Source organism: Elgaria multicarinata, chromosome 8, assembly GCF_023053635.1.
Source record: "Elgaria multicarinata webbii isolate HBS135686 ecotype San Diego chromosome 8, rElgMul1.1.pri, whole genome shotgun sequence".
In the NCBI taxonomy this organism is placed as follows: domain Eukaryota; kingdom Metazoa; phylum Chordata; class Lepidosauria; order Squamata; family Anguidae; genus Elgaria; species Elgaria multicarinata.
Genome location: NC_086178.1, coordinates 94,354,970 through 94,376,126, shown reverse-complemented (window position 1 = coordinate 94,376,126; position 21,157 = coordinate 94,354,970). Strand labels below are relative to the sequence as shown.

Here is a 21,157-nt window from a genome sequence, read left to right as displayed (position 1 = left end):
TAGTGGCGGGTGTCTCATTACCCTCACAGTTGATGTGGACCAACACTTTCTTTTATTTTGGTTTTCATCCCTTTGTGGTTAGGTAAGTAGACATCATTACCTCTTGGGAGACAATAACGAGGCCTGCTAAGTAATCTACAAAGCTTTATTCAAGCAATAAACATCTCTTCCCACCTGAACCGCCCAGAGAGCTTCGGCTGTGGGGCGGTATATAAATGTAAATAAATAAATAAATAAGAAATGAAGAGAGTCTAATTTCTAGAAATTTTCTTCTAGGCAAAACTATGCAAACTAAGTGAGACATTTGTCCATTCAAGAAGAATGGAAAGCCTTTTCTCAAGATGCATTAACTTCAGAGAGTCTAGTTCTGAGGCGGCTTCTGAGGGGACGCGAGCCAGGCCAACTTTCACTTGCCTTCCTTTAGCTCTGCCCATTTTAGTGTGTGGCGTACTCTAGGATCAGCTAACCTCTCCATGCTCCCTCCTTCAGAAGAATGTTGGCCTCCCGCTGACTGTGTATTATTTGCCCTTGATGAGTTAAGCTCTGGAGAGGGTTCACTCCCAGCTGGTGAAGAGCCCGTGAGAGCTTTCTCCCCCACTGGTACAGGCTGGCTTGTTTCTGGTGCCAACTCCTCTTCTTCAGAGTCTGATTCTAATTGATCACCTGAAACACCTTCTTCCAACCCAGGGGGAGCAGGGCTAGACATGACATTCATCTTCCTCTCAATCTGTCAGAGAGTACAGGGGTGGGAAGGAGGCACAGTAGAGGCCACTGTATTTTCTCACTGGCTCTCTGCTAGTCAAACAAGCAGGTGGAAATGATGATGAGAAAGAGGGAAAGGTGTAAGAGGAGCTGGTGACAATGGCGGTGAGAAGGTAGACTCACTAAAGCCGAGGGCCACTGAAGGCATCTTGCCCGAGGGCCTTCAAAAATCTGGTTCCAACACTACACCTCTCCTAACCTTAATCCCTCCTCCTTCTAAAATAGTATATGTTATTAGGAGCTCAAGCAGGCAAATTCACTTCCCATGGCATTTTCCTCTTTTTTTTCTTCAATTGTCACACTCCACATTCTTTAGTTCAACTGCTCTGAACATGCCATAGGTCCTGAACGTCCCTGAGCATAAGTCCTCATGAAGTCAGGGTGGGGTTTGGGGTGGAGGGAGTTGTTAAGAACATGATTTTAAAATTTACAAATATAATTTTGCATATCTGGGTAGTTCCCTTAATATGCAGAAATTATTACCTTCCTTTGGGGAGGAGCAGTTGGTTCACTGATTAAAACTAATAGGTATTGGAGCACCTAAGCTTAGCAAAGGGAATAATGGCCACTAGGAAATCCTTGATGTACAATGAAAGAGTTAGAACTCTACTCCCTGTTATAAAGTCAGTATATCAACTTGGAAGAAAATCAGATGTGAAATCATAAAATTAATAGTTTTGTCTACCTTGTAGCTGATGATACCATTAAAGATAAGTGTAGCCATTAAAGAAAGAACAAACACTTGACATCAATAAACAATTGATTTGAAAATGCCTTTAGAAATACCATCCTAGCCTTGCATACACTAAAATGATGTGGCAACTGAAATATTTATGATATTGCGCTATAATACACAAAAGCATTTCCAAAACTCATTTAATAGCAAGAATGCATAGCAGTAGCCTGGGTATACCATGGTGCCTTTAGAAATTCTGTGTTGACTCAAAGGAGTATTTTTAAAGAAAATTTAATCTTTCAAACTATATGTTGCCCTCATCCTACATGCTAATGGTATATTATATCACCTTTACCCCAACATGAACCCAATATCAATACTTTTAGGAATGTACTGATCAAGCAAATGTGTTTTTCACTGACTGCACGTATACGAAAACAGCAGAAGCAGTATCCAGTAGTTTAAATGGTTTAAGCATAGGCCAGCTAGACATAGACTAAACCATGGTAGAGTGGTTTTAATCCTGCATGCCCCCATTGACTAAAGCAAGTTTGTGCACATTTTAGAAATGTGAACAGTATTTTTTTACACATTTTTCAAAAATGCCACAAGTTGTCAAATGCATTTTTCTTTCACAGAATAGATTACAAGCCCTGAAATGTATGGATTTCCAACCACAAAATGCATCTGTTTCCATGTTCCATTCTGGAAGGTGCAGGTAAATTAATTTTAAAAAACTTGATGGAACAAATTTCTCAATCATCCCTACTTCAGATGTTTCTGGTTTGACTTTAATAATCAGACTCCTTTTTGGCACCCAAACCCTACATACATCAATAGCCAGAGTAGCTGAGCAAGTCTGGCATTTCTGCAAGATTTGTATGCCTTGTGATGCAGCCCAACAGTTGCTATCCTGATGGCTACACTGATGTAGCTGATTCACAGCTTTAGGATGGTTCAGGGTAGATGTCTCCATTATCGCCCTGAGTCTTTCCATAAAAGGAACAGGAAAAGTGTGAAGAGGTTAACTGACACAGGATAAATGAGGCAATGATAATAGGAAACATTTTGTGAGGATATGGGGTTTTTAGGATGAGGGGGAGCTAGATTGAGGGATCAAATGGAGAGAAAAAAATAATCAGGCACAGGGAACCAACAATGCATTGGCTTACTCAGAGCAGAAAACAATAAGGGTGGCATGAGGGGAAACAAAAAATAACTAAGGTGAGCACTTTAAATAACTTGGTCATCCTTTCATTTTCATATTACTCTATACAAACTGCTACCTATTTAATTGTTGCTTTTTATATATACACTTTACGATTTTACAATCTGAAAGACATTATGATTTATCTATTATTTTGATGCATCCAAAATATAGGTTGAATGTCATTCTAAGTATTCTAGTTTTAAAAACCTTTGGGCAAAGACAGCATGATGCAAATTTGCAATATTGCACAATATGGTTATTGCTACAGCAACACAATTAGTTGTTCACCTGTAAGGATGCCACTGAGCCAACTTCTTTATGGTGTTAGTTTGACAATGCAGAACTGTGCAATTTTTCTCCTACGCTCAGTTCCTCTGGGGCATTAGAGACCTATACAACAACAGCCAGGCTGTTAGGTGCAGGTGTGCTCTGTAGACCTCTTAATTAATATTTTTGCTTCACCCTTGGCAAAGAGGTATTCCAGCTCCCCATCATCACAAATCTCCGCCTATTTAGCAAGGATTGGGCCAGTGTTCCAGGCATGCAATTTGGCTCACATAACAGAGCCACCCAGAACTCTGTCCTCCAGGGGAAAGGTTTATCTAGTGCAACTTGTTCACTTCTGCTCGCCACTTGTGGCACACTGTAGGATCTGCAAATTGAGGCTGCTTCACACAGTAGCCACGAATCTTCCAATGTGGGTACCTACCACAGGGAACAACAGCTAATCAAAAGCTCACTCTGAAATGCTGCCTGTTACACTTTTTTTAGCATGCAGGACACATTAATGTATGGATCAGATGTTAATCTGGAAGAGGAAGCCTGACAGAAGCCAGGTCTGGCCCTAGGGCAGGGGTCAAATGTTATGACCTTCTGGGGGGGATCTACACTACTGCTTTTAAAGCGCTTTAAAGCACTTTGAAAACGTTTTGAAAACTATATATGCAGTGTGTTCTGGGCCCCAACAGTTGTCAAAACTGTTATAAAGCGCTTTAAAGCAGTAGTGTAGATCCCCCCCTGGTTCCTTCCCATGTTAATTCGTTTTATAACTGCTTTGCATCTCCAAAGCCAAGGGCAAACATGAAACTATCCCTGTTTTCTTCAGCAGAGTATTTTCCCCCCACTGAAGTGTCCCATAAGAATAAAAAGAAAGAAGAATCAATACATTAAGACTGTTTTCAAGTTGTATCTCCCTGGCCAAGGAAGAAGTACTGCCACTGCTGGCTGCAGCTTTGAAGAATTGCTGCAGGAGAGCTAATAGATTTGTTGGGCATAGGGAAAAAAATCACTGAATTCAGAGAAGAGGGAAAATGGGACAAGAGAGAACTGATTAACTTGGCAAAGAGAATTTATTACTGCAGGGCAGACAGAAAAGGGAACTGAAAGAGTTGTGAAGGAAAGGGGGAAAATAGCTGATTGATTAATTCTGCATGCAAAGTAACAGAGCTTTGATGATCCAGGAATGAATGATAAGAGGCAGGCTGAGGGAAGAGTTTGAGATTAAAACAGCATCAAGTTTGTCAGACAATGCAGGGGTGAGAGGTGAGATGAAGGCGGCCACATGCCCAAGCTAGAGTTATACAGAACAGAAAAGGAGAATATGCATACAAAGCCTTTATTGTTTATTTACTTTATTACTCAGATTTATATATTGCTTTCCACAGAACTATTGAAGTGGTGGACATGCAATTTTATTAGCATAAAAAAGGATGATAACACATAACAGTAAAAATGCACAATAATAAATAAATGCTAATCACACTTAGGGTGACCATATTTGGGAAACCAAAAAAGAGGGCACCTAGTGTGTGGGGGGGGGAAGCAGCTTTCTGAGTTCTGCAGAAAGTACTTTATTCCCCCACCACCTTAAAGAACCCGATTGGAGTGGAGGAGGGGAAAGGATTTCATTCTGCACCACCACCATCCACTCCAATTGGGGCCTTTTCTATAATGTCCACGAATGACCCACTTTCCCCTTTAAGACCTCAATTGGAGCTCAGGGTGGGAGAATGATGTGCCTCAAGAAAGCATGTCATTCCCTCCTGCCATGCTAATGGCAGCCTTAAAGGGGAAGGTATGTCATTCCAGGACATTATTGAAAATTATAGAAAATCCCCCCTGACACCATGGAAAGAACAAAAACCAGGACAAATCCGGGGAAATCCTGACAGTTGGTCACCCTAATCACACTCTACTGTGCATTACAGACCATAGCTGGCTGGGTAACATTTCAGGGAAAGAGTGTGAAGAGTAGGTTGTTAAGAAGACATCTGAACACCAGAACTGTAGAGGCCTGTCTAATGACAGTTGGCATATTTTTATTCAACAAAGCAAGACTTCCACCAAAGCTTAAGGAAGTCAAGGGGCAATGTAACCTATCCCTCTGGAAACTAGGCTGGGCTTCTCAGAACAGCCAAGCCACTACTTGAAGCAACAGCAAGACTTTTTTTTTTACTACTTTAAAAGAAAGGACTTTAAGAAGGAAACCCTCAGTGTTCTCATATTAAACTAAGACACCCCTTAGAAAGATCTTAGAATTTTGCCCATCCCTGAAGATTTATTTGATCTTCGGAGGGCATTTTTGCCACACCCAGCCTCATGAAATGCTGGAACAAATCTGGGCCAAATACTTAGGCCCTGCTTTAATCTTTGACAATTCTATATAAAGCTTAAGAAAAGCAAGTGACCGTTCACAGCAGCAGTACTTGACGATGGCAAAGGCATCCCAGTTTTGCTGTCTAAATGAACAGAATGCAGTTTCTAAGTTCTTATCCAGCAATTCCCTGCTCAAGTCTCGTGTTTAAACTTTTGTAACATTCATGTCGGCTGTTGAGTATCCTGACAGACTTCAGGCATTCATCTGTCGCACACAAACAGGAATCTCACAAAGAGAACTAGTAGGAAAGGAGGCGGGCAGCACATGCCTCAAAGCAGGGTGGAGGATGGAAAAGAATGTTCAGTTGAAAGTAGTTGAAATGTCACCAGATATCTCACCACAGGTATTTTCTATTCCCAAGCACACATTGTGTGCAAGTAAAGTCTGGTCTAAGGAAATGGGAATGCCTAGCAGGCCTGTAAGCGAGTCAGAGTTACAACAGAGATAAAAGGGTTTGGATTTTTTTTAAAAAAAAACTGCTTAAAGACCGTGCTCTAGTAATCAAAAGATTAGAGAAATGTAACATGCCATAAATGGGGCTGACTATGAAGATGAATCAAAACCTATAGGTAGTTTAAAGTTCAGCTGGTAGACCAGGCAATGGAAACATAACTTGCCAGTTCAACTTAAAACAGCTGCACACTTCAAAGTGCAGATGTTTACCTATAAAGCTCTTCTCGGCCTGGGGCCAGGATACGCAAAGGACTCTCTACTTGATGAACCTGCCTATACATTGAGATCATCTTTGGAGGCCGTCCACCTGGTAACCCATCATCTGAGCTAAGGCAAGTGATGACTGGAGAGAGGGCCTTATCTGTGGTGGTGCCTCATCTGCAGAAGCATCAGGCAAAGGCTTTTCTCTCCCCATCCCCACTCCAGGGTTTTGAACCATTGCTTAATAGTTCTAATGATGCCTTTTATCTGCAGTTCAATGTTTATATTGCTCTCTGGGATTATATAATTTTACTGCCTTGGAAATATTTATACCAACAGGTGGCATATATATTTTAATAAATAAACCAATACTGTAATGGGTGGGTAACAGATTATTTTTAACAAATCACACTCCTTACAGCTTACTCTTACAAAAAGCATTTGGGGCACTTCCAGATGACCGAGGGTGCACTCAAGTAGAGAATCAAAAAGGGAAATAAAATTACAAGTTTACATGGTGGTTAATATGTGAGAAGCTAATCACGAACTACCTTGACTCATGTTGACAGGTACTTTGTTCATGCAATGAGAAGATGTCTGCCAATTACAGAAAACAGCTGAACTATCAAATGGAATTTGTAATCATTGTGTAAAAGCAAGTTGTCTGAATCCACACCAAACTCTTTTCCTAACCTCTCTACAAATGTTTTAAAATTCTCTCCTTTTCACTATATTTATCACACACCTATTTACTTGACCTGAAAGTAACTTCTATTAATTTAAGTAGAACTTGCTTCACTCTCTTTCTTCCTTTGCCTTTTCTGGCCCTCACCTTGCCTTCCCTCTAGGCATCTGTTTTTAGCTGCCGCTCTCAGAAAGCTAAGCTGAAAGTAGCCGACATTCATATCTCCTCCCACAAAGAGTTATAAAAGCTTTGTTCCTTCTGCCAGGAAAACTGCAACCCACTCCAAAACCCTCAGGTTGGCAGTTCTAAAGTTCCTGAGCAATATTAGCAACAAGGAACCACACAGTTTGACAGCTGAAGAATTTCCAGAGAAGTCCTAAGCATTAAAACTGAAGTCTTGAATGTGAGCTTTACTAAGGATGTAGCACATACTTAGTTAAAAAAAAAGCCCTCTAACTGCTTTTCAAACCAATTCAGTGGAGTGCTGCCAACAAATATTTGGTTTATGTTGTATTGCTATTTTACCTTGCTGCATACTATAATGATAAAAATAATAATGAAATAGAGGGGGTTTCACAAGCTGTTCCTTTTGATACAGGGTGTGTCTGAAATCCTATTGACCTTCCTGACTGTCCATAATTATTGGAGTCCTCCTGGCGCGACTTCCATTCTTAGGTCCCAACTAGATGTAACGTCGTAAGTTGTGGGGGAGCCTGAGCAACTTCAGGACTGTGGGGAGGGGAAGTTGAATACTTCTTTCCCTGCCACAGTCACAATCAACAACTTCAGAGAGATATTTTTTGTCAGGAATGTGGTGGAGAGAAGATTAAACTTCCCCTCCTCAGTCTTCCCCACAACAGCTATTTATATAACCAAAAACATGCATGTGAATTGCATTCACACAACTAACATCACATCTAATTTCGCCCCTCAGTTACTAATAGGCCTTTTAATACAGAGAGACAGAAGAACTGGTAACTCCATGGTGTAGTAGGTGTTGACATATTCTTTTATGGGGCATCATGTCCTGGTTGTAGCAGCTTCCCTTCCTCCCTGAGGGGATGTTAATTTCTCAGCCATCCAGTTAGAACTGGTTAGTGTATGTTAGTCTGCATAGCAAATTGGGAACTGTTCAAGAATAAAGAGGGTTCTCAAAGTTACCCTGACCCCTGCTGCTTCTTGGCCTTCGGTCAAGTGTGATGGAAGCCCCCTCACACAGTGAGTAGTTTCCATCAAAACTAAACCACACAGAGATCTTTAACTCCTAATTATTAATACCATTAACATGTCACACCTTTCATTTTCTGCCAATACATTCTACAGTCCCATTGCATGTATTTAAGAAGTAGGAAACTATAATTTCACTTTACATTCTCTGGCTCTTACTAAAACAAAATCACAGATGTCTCTTTCATCTCTTAGGCTAAGCTTCTTTTTTATTGCTTTCCTGCAATTGGGGCTTTCTGGAATGAAGAATTTCCCCATTAAATTAAAAGTAATACGGAGTTACATTGGGCTTCAGTTATTTTATTGCCTGTTTAACTCCAACAGATAACAGGCGGTTCTTCCAACTTTGTTCTATTAACGTTTCTTATTTTTCACTCTTTCTATTCCACAATAATGTCAGTATTAACTGAATAAGCTGCAAGCACCTTAACTGATCTTGTTGTCTCCTGACATCAGTGTTTGATTTAGACATTTTTTACACCTGAAAAGTTAAAATTAAACTTGCCCCCTCATCCATTTTTTAATGGCACACAAAGGGAGATCACCATGCTTCATAATATGGCCAGTCCTAGCTGGCACAACCTCATCCAGACAAATGTTGTGACTAACCCCATATTTTCTTATGGTGAGAAAGGGTTTATGAAATATGGTGCATTTCTAGCAGTAGATACAGTAGTGAAATGTTAGTAATAATAATTCTACTAATAATGTGTCATCAGTGTACACAACACATGTAGTCCGAATGCTGTCCCTTGTTATAGCAGAGTTGTTACACAATAGGTCCAAGAACAGTCTTCTTTATTGTTTTGTTGGTGGAATATTATGGCCTAAAGCAGTAAAATGCCAAAGTTGTTTATGTTTTGTTTTTTAGAAGGACCCACAAACACAATTTTGACCTTGATCCACATCATTACCCTAACAGAGGTCCCTAAATGCCATGCATGGCATTCAGCAACCCATTTTTAAAACTAGGGGGAGTCTCAAAAGCTTTTTGGAACACAATGTGGAGCAGATGAGTGGGCAAGGCTTAAAAGAAACCCATCAAAAGGGCTACTATGTATGCACAAGCCCTTGTGTGGGCATTGGAGAGTTGTTTGGATCACAGCCAATGCTGCCTCCTGACCCAGCCTGTTGTTCCTATTCACGATGTGGAACTTATTCTACTTCTACCCTTTTCCCCTAGTGGCAACCTTGTTGAAGCACCCAAAAGATTTTGACAAAATATTGAAAGACCATGAGCCATATTTCAGAATCATCGTTATAAGCTATAACCCACAGTACCATAAGCCACAAAGCCCAAACACAGCAGGGAATAGGGCCGGTCCTGCCATGAGGCAGAGTATGACAGCTGCCTCAGACAGCAGATTTGCAACAGCCAATAATAATTTAACTTTTTGTGATTGTACTTTTACGGTGAGGGTCGTGAAGAGGTGCTTGTGGGAGACAACTTTACCTGAGCCTGGAAACCCAGGCAGGCCCATTACCATGAGAAAATAATTGAGGCTAAATTGTACAGCATGGAAACTTCCCTGTATCGATAACTAGTGTTCATAACTTGTAAGAGCTTGGAAATCTACAAGAGTCAATCAGAAGTAATGTCAGAACAGAACACGCAGTATTCCAAACACTGAGCTACCTGTGCAAGCCCTTCCCTAGAAAAGAGAGAGAGAGATTGTAAGAGAAACTCTACAGCCTTTAATCTAAGAGACATAAGTATGGCTCCCAATAGTACATGTTGTTTAAACAACTACAAGTCCCCGATTCCCTTAGTTCCTGGATAGAGCAGCCATGTGTCTTATTTTACAGAGGACTGTCCTCTATTTAAAGCTGTCCCCGCTTTGAAGGGCTATCAGAGAACAGTCCATTATTTGAAGGTGTCCTCTATTTGAACGGCTGTCCAGGCCAAGTCAAGTTTAAAGATGAATCCCCATATGAAGCTGGGAAAGCAGGAACCTTGAAGTTGCCCATTCACGGCTAGCTCCTGGACAGCAGACTGAGCAACCACACAGGTCACCTGGTCTTCACTGCAGTGGCATGTATTATGTCTCTAGTTAAATTCTAACAATTATTTCTAACTTTGCACCTTTATGTTTGCAAATTTTATAAAACTCACGGCTTGGGACCTGACAGAACTCCTCTCCCGACAGAACTCCTCTCCCGACAAGAACCTACCCATACATTGCGCTCAACATCTAAGGTCCTCCTCCGAGTGCCTACTCCAAGGGAAGCTCAGAGGATGGCAACAAAGGAGAGGGCCTTTTCAGTGGTGGCCCCCCAATTATGGAATGATCTCCCTGATGAGGCTCGCCTGGCGCCAACATTGTTTTCTTTTTGTCACCAGGTCAAGACTTTTCTCTTCTCCCAGGCATTTAACAGCATTTAACAACATATGCTAAGTTTGTTTGTTTTTTAATGGAGCCCAGAACTGTTGTTGTTAAATGGATACTGTTGTTTTTATATTTTTGAAGGTTTTAAATTTTGTATACTTTTTAATGTTCACTGTTTTTAACTTTTGTAAACTGCCCAGAGAGCTTCGGCTATGGGGCAGTATATAAATTTAATAAATAAATAAATAAATAAATACTCTTGTCCTCTTTTTCGGTGATGCAGCTCCTCTTTTTTAACAATGTGTAAGTGGGCATCCTGCTTCCCTATGTGCAGAGGCAGGAGGAATCAGCCGGGTATGGCAGCACAGGAGAGGGATAAGCACCATAATGATCAAGACCATTGAAATCCCAGGAATAATGGGAGTCTGTGCAGCTCTTAAAATTTACAGGCTCCAGAACATATGTGAGTAAAGGAGTTAGGCCTCTGGTCTCCAGAGTGGATAGTAAAACTGAAACAAGATCCCATGTACAGGAAGGCGAGCCTCAAGGGCATTTGTCAGTGCACTTTTATATCGTTAATAAACATTCATGCCATATGACCATGCTTCATTCTATCTACATGTGAGGGTGCCAGAAGAGTAAAGAGCTTAAACAAAGGGGAATAAAGGATACCAATCAATCCACCATTCATTCAAACAGCCGAGACCCCTTCATGGGGGGCAGGGGGGGGACGTTACAATTTTGTACCGAGTCCTGAGAAATTATGCTTGGGCTCTAAGGGGTAGGAAAAGAGGGTGTCTCAAACAAAACAATATGTAACTGCATGCATTTATATACCACAGTTACATTCAGGGAATGTTGCCTTATATACCATTCCCTGAAACGAGAAACTGCCATCAACAAATTAAAAATGTCAGCTCCATATCTCCTGGTTTCCTTTTGGATCAAAAACAAACAGTATCTGAAGTATCCTATATTTGTTCCTAAGTGATTATGGTATTTGTGAGATAACGTTTATCCAAGGGTTCACTTGAGATGTGATAGCAACTAACTGCAGACAACACTGACAAGGCAATAGATGGAAATAATACAAGCTGCAGCTGTTGTCTCCAAGACCATATATAGGCTGTAAGTAATGGAAATAGATACCAAGCATTTGAGCTATGCTTGAACCACTCCTGTCTGGCGGAGGAGGGAAGGGGAAGAAATGCACAAATCATTATCTAGGAATACGTTACATTGCTGTCCGGATTTTACAATAATTAAGCATCAGCCTCAATAACAAGCAGTTAATTAAATTAAAGCCTTCATTGTAGAAAGATTTCCTTCTCTATGTTAAGTTATTTTTTCCCCTCAAGTCGTACCATACGCAGGATTTGGTGAAATCCTGTAATGAAGCTTTTTTCAAAGGCTGTGGTTATAGGGAAGTGTTTCATTAGTGGAAGCGCAAAGATTTCACTCTCTAATTTGGCATCTCTAAGTAAAGATTAGGCACCGGCATTTCTGGATGAACACATCTCGGAGGTGAACTCCAAAAAATACCAGAAATATAGTGCATGTGATGGTGGTGGTGGTGGTGGTGGTGGTGGTGGTGGTGATGATGATGATGATGATGATGATGATGATTAGGTAAGAGTTTAGGACCATTAGGAAGGAAGATGGGTCATATGGCAGCCCATGGATAGCTCTGAATATTGGTTCCTCATCGTCTCTTTTTCCTTAAGTCTTTCTGCCATTTTCTATGCCTCCTTTTACTCCCTACTTAATTTTCCACGCAAATTCTCACTTCCTTTTGCCCATTACCACCTCTTCAATGCTATTCCTTCTGCCTCTTACACCCACTCTCTTAGCTACCCATCTCTCTTCCCATTCTCACACCTATCCATCAGTCTTGTCCTTCAAATCCTTCGTCTTATTTCTTTCGCAGTTAATGTCTGGTTTGTCAACAGATAAATCTAAAGCGTGACTGCACCAGTGCTTCCACCACATTTAATTTTGTTTCACATTACTTTTGTTGATACATTTCTTAAAATGCATTTCCATTCCACTGTGTTTGGTCAAGCTGAATTTTTGCAACTGTATCTATGAAGATATTCCAATTGGTTCCAATTTCCCCCTTAACAGGGAGTAGAGTTTTGTGGAGTCAAGCATGCCAGCAGCAAAGGGAGAAAGGCTGGTGAAGAGCAGCTACACAACTTCAGCAGCATCTCCTTCCCAGGTGGGGACTGCTGAGCCAATTAACATGTTGATGGGGTGGGCCAAAGAGTGACTCTGCCTCCAATTCAACCAGAGGCAAGAGAAGCTAGTGAGACTGTTTCCAGCAACCTCTCACTGAGCCCTACTCAGGAGAAGTTGCTTTCTCTCAAGGAGACCATTTTTGCAACTGAGCATCTCTTCTTACAGGAGGTCTACTGGCTTGTCGCTTGAGGCAATGGTGCTCCTGAGGATCAGGGGGTTGCTCAGTCTCTGCTCCAGAGTCCCTTTCCCCTGTCAGGGGAGGACCTGGAGCCATCTCCCCAGAAGGCTCAGGCTCCTCCTGATCTGGTGCTAGTAATTGATGAGTCTCCCTGGTTTCTGTGGGCTCTGCTTCCTCCCCCGAGGTGATTCCTCTAGCAGGGGCATGACATCTTTATTATAGCCAGTTCTATTCTGTATGTCATTTTCAAAACAATCGTCACCACAAAAATGTAGGGGGCATAAGTACATTCTTTTTAAAACAAAAAACAAAACCCACCAAACTGAAAAAGGTGCTCTTATTTATTTGAAATGGGCAATTTTCTCGATCCCCTCAGAAGGGACAACTATGCCTGCAACTTCTATCCAATTCTGCTGGAAATAAAAAGTTATCAGCAGTTCCCTTTAAAAATATATATCATAATGTAAAAGGCACATCGCACAAACCACCTGGACTGATTTCCATTGAAATATGGCAAGTTTAATTCCTTCATAAGGTGTTACTATGCCCTGAAACCTCCATATAATTCCAAAGACAGAAAAACGTGTTGTAGCCATTTGTGGTTTTCCAATGATAGTCCATGGGAGGCACTAGGTTTTGGACCCAAAATAAAATCAGACAACTTCCATATTGGTCTGAGCCAAATCCAGCTATTTTCTACATCACTACATTGGAGACCAAACTGAATCTTGATTTTGGTGCACACCCCTAGAATTTTGTTTATAAAACAGAATATTTTCCACAAGTAGGGCAACTGAATGCCATAACTGCTAATCTGGATGTGCCCTTATTTTGTATCATTCACCTCTAAGTAGTTTTACTCTCAGCCACTTATCTTCTCTTCTCCCAGGCATTTAACAGCATTTAACAACGCTAAGGTTGTTGTTGTTTTTAATGGACCCCAGAACTGTTGTTTTTAAATGGATACTGTTGTTTTTATACTGTTGTTTTTATGTTTTTGATGGTTTAAAATTTTGTATACTTTTTTTGCTGTTTACTGTTTTTAATTTTTGTAAACCGCCCAGAGAGCTTCGGCTATGGGGTGGTATATAAATGAAATAAACAAATAAATAAATAAATAAATAAATTTTTCGCATTCATTTATCAAACCCTGTTCAGTCCCTTTATCTATGGCCTTTCAGCATTGCCTACTCTGTCACCTCTAAGTTATTTTACAGCACCTGGCATATTCATAAGGTTAAACAGGTTTTAAATATAACAAAGATCAAAATGGGTCTTCAGAAAGATATTTTCAGTGCCAAAATAATAAGAAAAACTGTTGACAAAATTAAAACCTGCCTTCACTAGGGCTCAAAGAACTGCCCTAGAGCCACATTCTGAGAGCTAGTTATTACTACAGATCTTTTGCTACACTCCTGACTTCACATGGTAGAAAAGAGCTGAACACAGAATCACACACGGATCCGTTTCATGGCATCCAATTTAGCAATTAAAGTGGCTTCTGAATAAGAAATGAATTCCAGGTTTTTATCGTGTTCAGCACCAATGCAAGGACATGGTGGCTGCCTATATGCTCTGGAAGCCCCAAAGTGACTCCAAATCCACGCTGCGTCGGTCATATTATGCAGCCAACGATTTGTGGCCACCCCAGGGCAAAGAGCCAAATACCCCAGCAATGGGGAGGATGATTCATGTAAAGAGTATAAAGAGTTTATTTGTTGAAAGGGATATGTGTCTAAAATTGGCTAGGAGTATAAATATGAGAACAATGTATATTATGTTAGAGGTGGGTATCTACTTTTACAAGTTTTTTAAGAAAGGTTTTTTATGAGAATGTAGTATTCGTATGTAGAAAAGCCCCTAAAACTTTGTTTAAAAGAATGAGGGTGTTGTCTATACGATACTACTCTTAGGGTTAATTTAATTGTTTGTTTTATAGCTCCTGAAAGAGACTTCTTCTACGAAACACATAGAGCACAATACATTTTCTTTCTTCCTTTGAGCACCAGAGGTTGCCTCCTCCTTCATCATTAATTTACTGTGCCTTTCCCTCCACATCTGAGTCTAATGGCCACCAGAAAGCCTGTGATGCCTCCCTCCATGTATATAACTTGCAACTGCCCCTCACCAGCAATACACAGGGTTTTACGGTAGTGTGGTTGAGCAGCTGTCCATGGTTGTATCCCTATTCCACTCTTCCTTCTCTTCTTCCATCATGTGAAGTGTGTGAATTAAGGATCACAGAAATGAGTATGCCCTCACTGTTAAGGTTGTGAGGGTGGGCTGGATCGAAATCATTGTAAGACCCTTGTCCAAAGACCCCAAACACTGAACCATTTTAGTACAAGAAGTTTATTGTTGATGTGTACAAACACATCATGTGTACAAACACGCTCTTCCAGAACACTTGAGAACTACCAACTCAATCACAGCTTTTAAAACTCAGCTAAAAACTTTTCTTTTCCCTATAGCTTTTAAATATTGAGTTTGTTCTGACTCTATACTGTTAGCTTCACCCTACCCGGCGCCTGTTTACACTTCCCTGTGCCTGTTTGCATTCTCTTTCCCTCCTTATTGTTTACTGCAACTTTATTAGATTGTAAGCCTATGCGGCAGGGTCTTGCTATTTACTGTGTATAATCTGTACAGCACCATGTACATTGATGGTGCTATATAAATAAATTAATAATAATAATAATAATAATAATAATAATAATAATAATACAAAGAAACATGCACACACATACACACACACACACCTGGTGGCACTGTTATATCACAAGATTTATGAGGTACATCTTTCCAAAGAATCAAAATAATGTGAGACATTCCACATATCAGAATATAACTCCACCAAGAAATGAAGTAAACCTTTGAACAGGATACCATAATCCAAACAGCCAGGTAGATCTGTGAGAGTCTAGAAACATAGAGTTGGAAGGGACCGAAAAATCATCTAGCCCAACCCTCTGTCTATAGGGGACATCCAGCAACTGTAGCATTTTTGAAACTAGATTGTATGTTGCAGCAGTTCACCATCCACTTAAAGTTAGCTTGAACATTTACAGTTGCTGTGATGCTGGACTTTATTATCTTTCTTTTCATAATGATAGAAGGTAACCCTGACAACATTCCCATTAAAATGCATGGGATGTATGTAATTCGTTTCATGAAGATTTTATTTTTGGCAGTTCTGGCCCAAAGTCAATAAGCAAAGTTAAAGTCTGAAAATATGTTTAGATTGTCTATCAATAAAAAATTATAAATTCTGTGATACTATGATGGATAGCAGATAGGCAGACTAAAATGAGTGATCCTTCTTACAGCTTTGTAGAATTAAGGCTGACAGTTAATCTTTTTCCGTTCAAACCACACTATATTTCCTCCCAATCAATTTGAAAGCATTCTTGAAAATAAAGCACACACGAGTCACAAGCCCTATAATTTAATCAGATCTGGGATAGCAAGTTTCACTCCACATTGCAATGTAAATATGTAACCCAAGGCCCTAGCCCCTGTCGTTCATAGAATCACAGAGTTGAATAGGTTCTCTAAAATAACCTTGTCCAACCCTCAGCCTCTGCCTAAAAACTTCTAATGATGGTGAATCCACCACTTTCTGTTCCATTGTTAAACAGCACATACTATCAAGAATCATAGAATAGTAGAGTTGGAAGAGGCCTATAAGGCTATCGAGTCCAACCCCCTGCTCAATGCAGGAATCCACCCTAAAGCATCCCTGACAGATGGTTGTCCAGCTGCCTCTTGAAGGCCTCTAGTGTGGGAGAGCCCACAACCTCCCTAGGTAACTGGTTCCATTGTCGTATTGCTCTAACAGTCAGGAAGTTTTTCCTGATGTCCAGCCGGAATCTGGCTTCCTGTAACTTGAGCCCATTATTCCATGTCCTGCACTCTGGGATGATCGAGAAGAGATCCTGGCCCTCCTCTGTTTGACAACCTTTTAAGTATTTGAAGAGTGCTATCATGTCTCCCCTCATTAGGAAAGAATTCTTTCCTAATGCTTAGTTGAAAACTCCTTTCTTATCATTTGAACCCATTGGGCCCTTCAAATACCTGAAGATTGCTATTATATCATATCTTGATTGTCTCTTCTCCGGGTTAAATGTACTCAGCTCCTTCAACCTTTCTTCATATGACTTGCTCTCCTGGCCCCTCACCACCTTTGTTACCCTCCTCTCTGAACATGTTGTCAGTACATTTTTTTAAGCTTAACACTATACTTCCGTTAATGCATCCTAGAATTGCGTTAGCCTGCTGACTCACATTTCGCTTCTGGGTTACTAAAACTCCTAGGTCTTTTCACATGTACTGCTATCAAGCCAGGCTTATATATCCTGTATTTGTGCATCTGAATTTTCCTACTAAGTGCAGGACTTAACGTTTCTTTTTGTTGAAATTCATTTGGTTAGTTTCAGCCCCAGTTTTCTATGCTGTCAAGACCATCTTGACGCCTGTTTCATTCTTCTAAAGGTAGTGCCCCTCCCACTTTGGTGTCATATTTCATCTAAATCATTTATAAAAATGTTGAACACCACTGAACCCAGGACAAAACCCTGTGGCACCCCTCACTAGGTTGAGAAGGATCCATCAATGAACACTCTTTGGGTATGGTCCATTAGCCAGCTACAAACCCATAATGTTACTGTGGTGAGCTCTTACACATTAATAGCTTGCTGTATGGTGACACAACAGGAAGCATGTATAATCAGCCTCCTAGTGGTGGTGCCTCTGTATTCACCAGCCATTAGGTAAGCTCTTAGTCTACTTATATTACTCCTCTTGCTGCTTCTTACCATCACCACTATGAAGCTAAGAACAATATGGCCCGGTTCAGACAACACGCTAAGCGAAGGTAGTTAAGCATTTTGAGCTAAACATTTTGGTTTAGTGTGTCATATGAACCATTCCTAATCATAGTGGCTACATAACCACAGTTTAAACATGCCCGCTAACCATTTGCTGCAAAAGGGTTAGCAGCCTACCCATGGCTTAGCATATTGTCTGAACTGGCCCTATATAAACCCACAGGGTTCAAGGACAGCTGTTCAACATCTTATTGGTGGTGCTTTATCCAGTTAAATTATCAAAGGCATTTTGGGAGTAAAGCATCAACCTTTACATAGAATGAAATGGGTCCATTTAGTCATTCAGTTTCCTTTGACACTGAAAACAGGTTGTGCATTAATTATGCCCTGTCCGTATAGAAGACAGATTTTCAAGAAAAGCAAAATCAAGATTAGTTTTCATAGGAGAAATGTGTTAAGTCAGATCATTTGAAAGATGAGATCAATTCTTCTGTTTTATATTTTGGTGTTTCATAAAACATAGTCTCACATACACATGATGAGAGAGAGAGAGAGAGAGAGAGAGGTATTGAACTGTTAAGCATATTTAGGGTACAATCCTATGAAGACAGTCAGAAGCCTTTGAACTTGGAGGGTGGCTGGAGCATGGAGGCACTCTCTCCAGCTGCCCTGCATTTCTGGTAGAGGGGCAATATCGCCCATCAGTAGTGGCATTTCGGAGTGGAAGGGAAGGAGGCTGGGGCAGCCATAGGAAATGTATAGCTGATGCCCCAGTCTCCTCCCCGCCTTTAATTAATTTAAAGTTAATTCTTTTTAAAAAAAGTAGGCATCCAAAACTGATCTGTGCCTGCAGATCTACAGTGCATTCTTTTGTTTGATGGCAACACCCGTAGGGGTCCCTGCAATTGATATGCTCCCTACACACAGAAATTCTGTTCCAGCTAATGCATCCCTCGCTCCCAGACACAGAGATGCAGAGACCTCTCCCGAGGGGATGGCTGCCTTCCATTTCACAGGGCAAATCTGATTTGCCAGTAGCTCTGGCTAAGTGGAGAAAAGAGCAATAAGCTAGATAGACTGTATGATGAACACGTTTCAGTATAGTCAGGTGCCCTTCATTCCAAGCTGTGGTGATTCTGTGCAATTTTAAAAACAAGGGATGCTGATCATGAAAAACAATCCATAGGTCACCATCAAATGCACTTTAAGGGGGGAGGGAATATGCTGCTGCTCTTGAAATAGCTACACTATTGTCATAGTAACCGCAGACTTACTTTCTTTACGAACATCTCGAAGTGCAGCGTTAAGTTCTTCCATCAACACAGGGGCCTCCTTCGCAATTTTCTCCCCTTTGTCCAGTAAGTTCCAGGTCGCTTCTTCCACAGAAGCAAGGATGACGCGGGCTCGTTTGGAACATCCTTTTTTCTTGTTAGAAGGGTTTTGAGGGCAATTCACTAATGTGGTCACCTAAAAACATACGAGACGTTACACTAACGTCAGTACTGCAACTGCAGTGAAACAAGCTACATATTTCAGCTTAAAATGAACCACAAAATAGTGAGCCCAGATACCAGTGACAAATGATCACTTAAGGGCCAATGAAGAGGAAATATAGATGGTCTGTGACCTGAGCATATAAGACTGGCATATCCAATGAATTAGGATGCAATCCTATATGATCTGCCTTGGCTACCCCTAAGCCTCCGAACTCAGAGGTTTATGGGTATCCCATGCAGAGCAGCAGGTGCATTGTGCCTGCTGCTCTGCATTTAAGCTAGATGGGCGATTCCACCCATCTAGCAGAGGTTTCGGGGACAGGAAAAGATGGAGGTTGGGGTAACCATATTATTATTATTATTATTATTATTATTTATTACGTTTATATACCTCCCATAGCCAAAGCTCACTGGGCAGTTTAGAAAGATTAAAAAGATTTGATTAAAAAGACTGGGTATTAAAAATCAATATACAAAATTTAAAAACAAAAACATAAAAACAGCTAACATTTAAAACAATTTTTAAACTCTCAGCTAGGCCAAAGCTCGTTTTGGAGTCAATTAAAACTCAACATATGCTGTTAAATGCCTGGGAGAAAAGGAAAGTCTTAACCCGGTACTGAAAAGATAACAATGTTGGCACCAGGAATCAGGGATATCATTCCATAATTGGAGGGGCCACCACAGAAAAGGCCCTCTTCCTTGTTGCTGTCCTCCAAGCTTCACTCGGAGTAGGTACCTGGAGGAGGAGGACCTTAGATGTTCCTCATATGGCTGATGCCCCAGCATCCTCCCCTCCCTGCCCCCAGAATGCCCCCTTTCCCCCTCTCCGCACTCTACAGAGATGTAGCCAGCATAGACAGAGCAATGCTGGCTCAAGGGAGAGCAGAGAGCACAGTTTCTCGGCTCCGAGATCCTCAGAGCCCATAAACAAAGCAATCCTACTTCGTCATGCCCTGTCTCCTCCAGGATTGTTCTCTTAAAAAAATAGCTCAAAATTAAACATGGTTTTCAAGATGTTACAAAATCCCTTCTTACACAAGCAATATTTGTAGTGGTGAGACACCAGTCTTAAAATAAAAACCACATAATCCTAGCGTTCACTCTGCTTACATGCAGGAAAAATTTCACATGTCAAACAGGCCTTTGTTCAGAGCAATTATAGCTGGTTAGTAAGGTGTACTTATTTTAGCAAACATATAACGAGACAAACTTTGATTACAGAGTATATTATAAATCCTGTGATTGCTCATATTTTTCATTCAAGCAGGGTTTTGGCATATAATCCAGTCGGTTGCGTAAGTGGGTTCTATTGGTTTGGGTGAACTTTGTTGTACTATTGTGCTTTTGATTGTGTTTTTAACCAATTTGCTTTTATGCTTGTTTTAAGTTTATTTTAATCTTGGTTTTATTACTGTTAGCTGACTTGAGCATCATTTTTTTTTAGTGAAAGGTAGGTTTAAATATGCAGAACACACTCATCTTGATTTTTATTTTATTTTTATCTTCTTCATATATATCATCCAATTGTGTTTGGATTCACTAATGGAGGAAACTCAATCCAGACAAGTTTGAGGTAGTGTTGGTAGGTGGTACAATTGATCTTGAAAATGGTATTTGACTTGTTTGGGATGGGGTTGCACTTCTATTCAAGAATAATATTTGACATTGTGACCTCATAAGTGAAGTTGCGACCTCATCAGTGAAGCTTTCTGGGGCAGTTGGGAGGAGGGAGGAGGTGGGGAAGGGAAGATCCAGGATCGGACCTCCCCCTCCATGCTCATAGCTGTGTCCACAGGTGCAGAGGAGATCTGCAGCGTCCTGTCCCGCGTACCACTACCACAACCAGATGCTGTCTAGGGGCCACAGAATTGCTTTCTGAAAACATTTGTAAAATGTTTCCTTAAAAAAAGCATTGTCTACACTTTGTTATCCTTCTTCACTTTTTAAAAAAGTCTTCAATATTACTTCTCCCAAACTTTTGCCATTTCACAGGCCTTGTTTCTGTGTTTCCTGTTTTGCACTTCAGAGTTTCAAGCATTTCCCTTTCAGCTTGTTATTTTTATGTGGATAAAGAACGGTGATAATCTCCCCCATCTGCATTTTAAAGACATCCTACTCCTTTCTCAACCCCCACAGCTACAGAGTTCATTTTTCAGACAATATTTTTGAGAGACAAATTAAAATTAACTCCTTCGAGTTAAAGGCTTTGACAATGTGCT

General features: G+C 40.7%; 1 protein-coding gene across 1 annotated transcript in view; it reads right to left on the bottom strand.

The window, feature by feature from the left end:
- The window catches only part of CTNNA3 (catenin alpha 3), a 902,456-nt gene that overhangs the window by 872,444 nt on the left and 8,855 nt on the right, over window positions 1-21,157 (bottom strand). Inside the window, exon 3 of the mRNA XM_063133292.1 lies at window positions 18,714-18,906. Within this exon, the coding sequence (XP_062989362.1) occupies window positions 18,714-18,906 (193 nt within the window). The remainder of the gene's footprint in view (window positions 1-18,713; window positions 18,907-21,157) is intronic.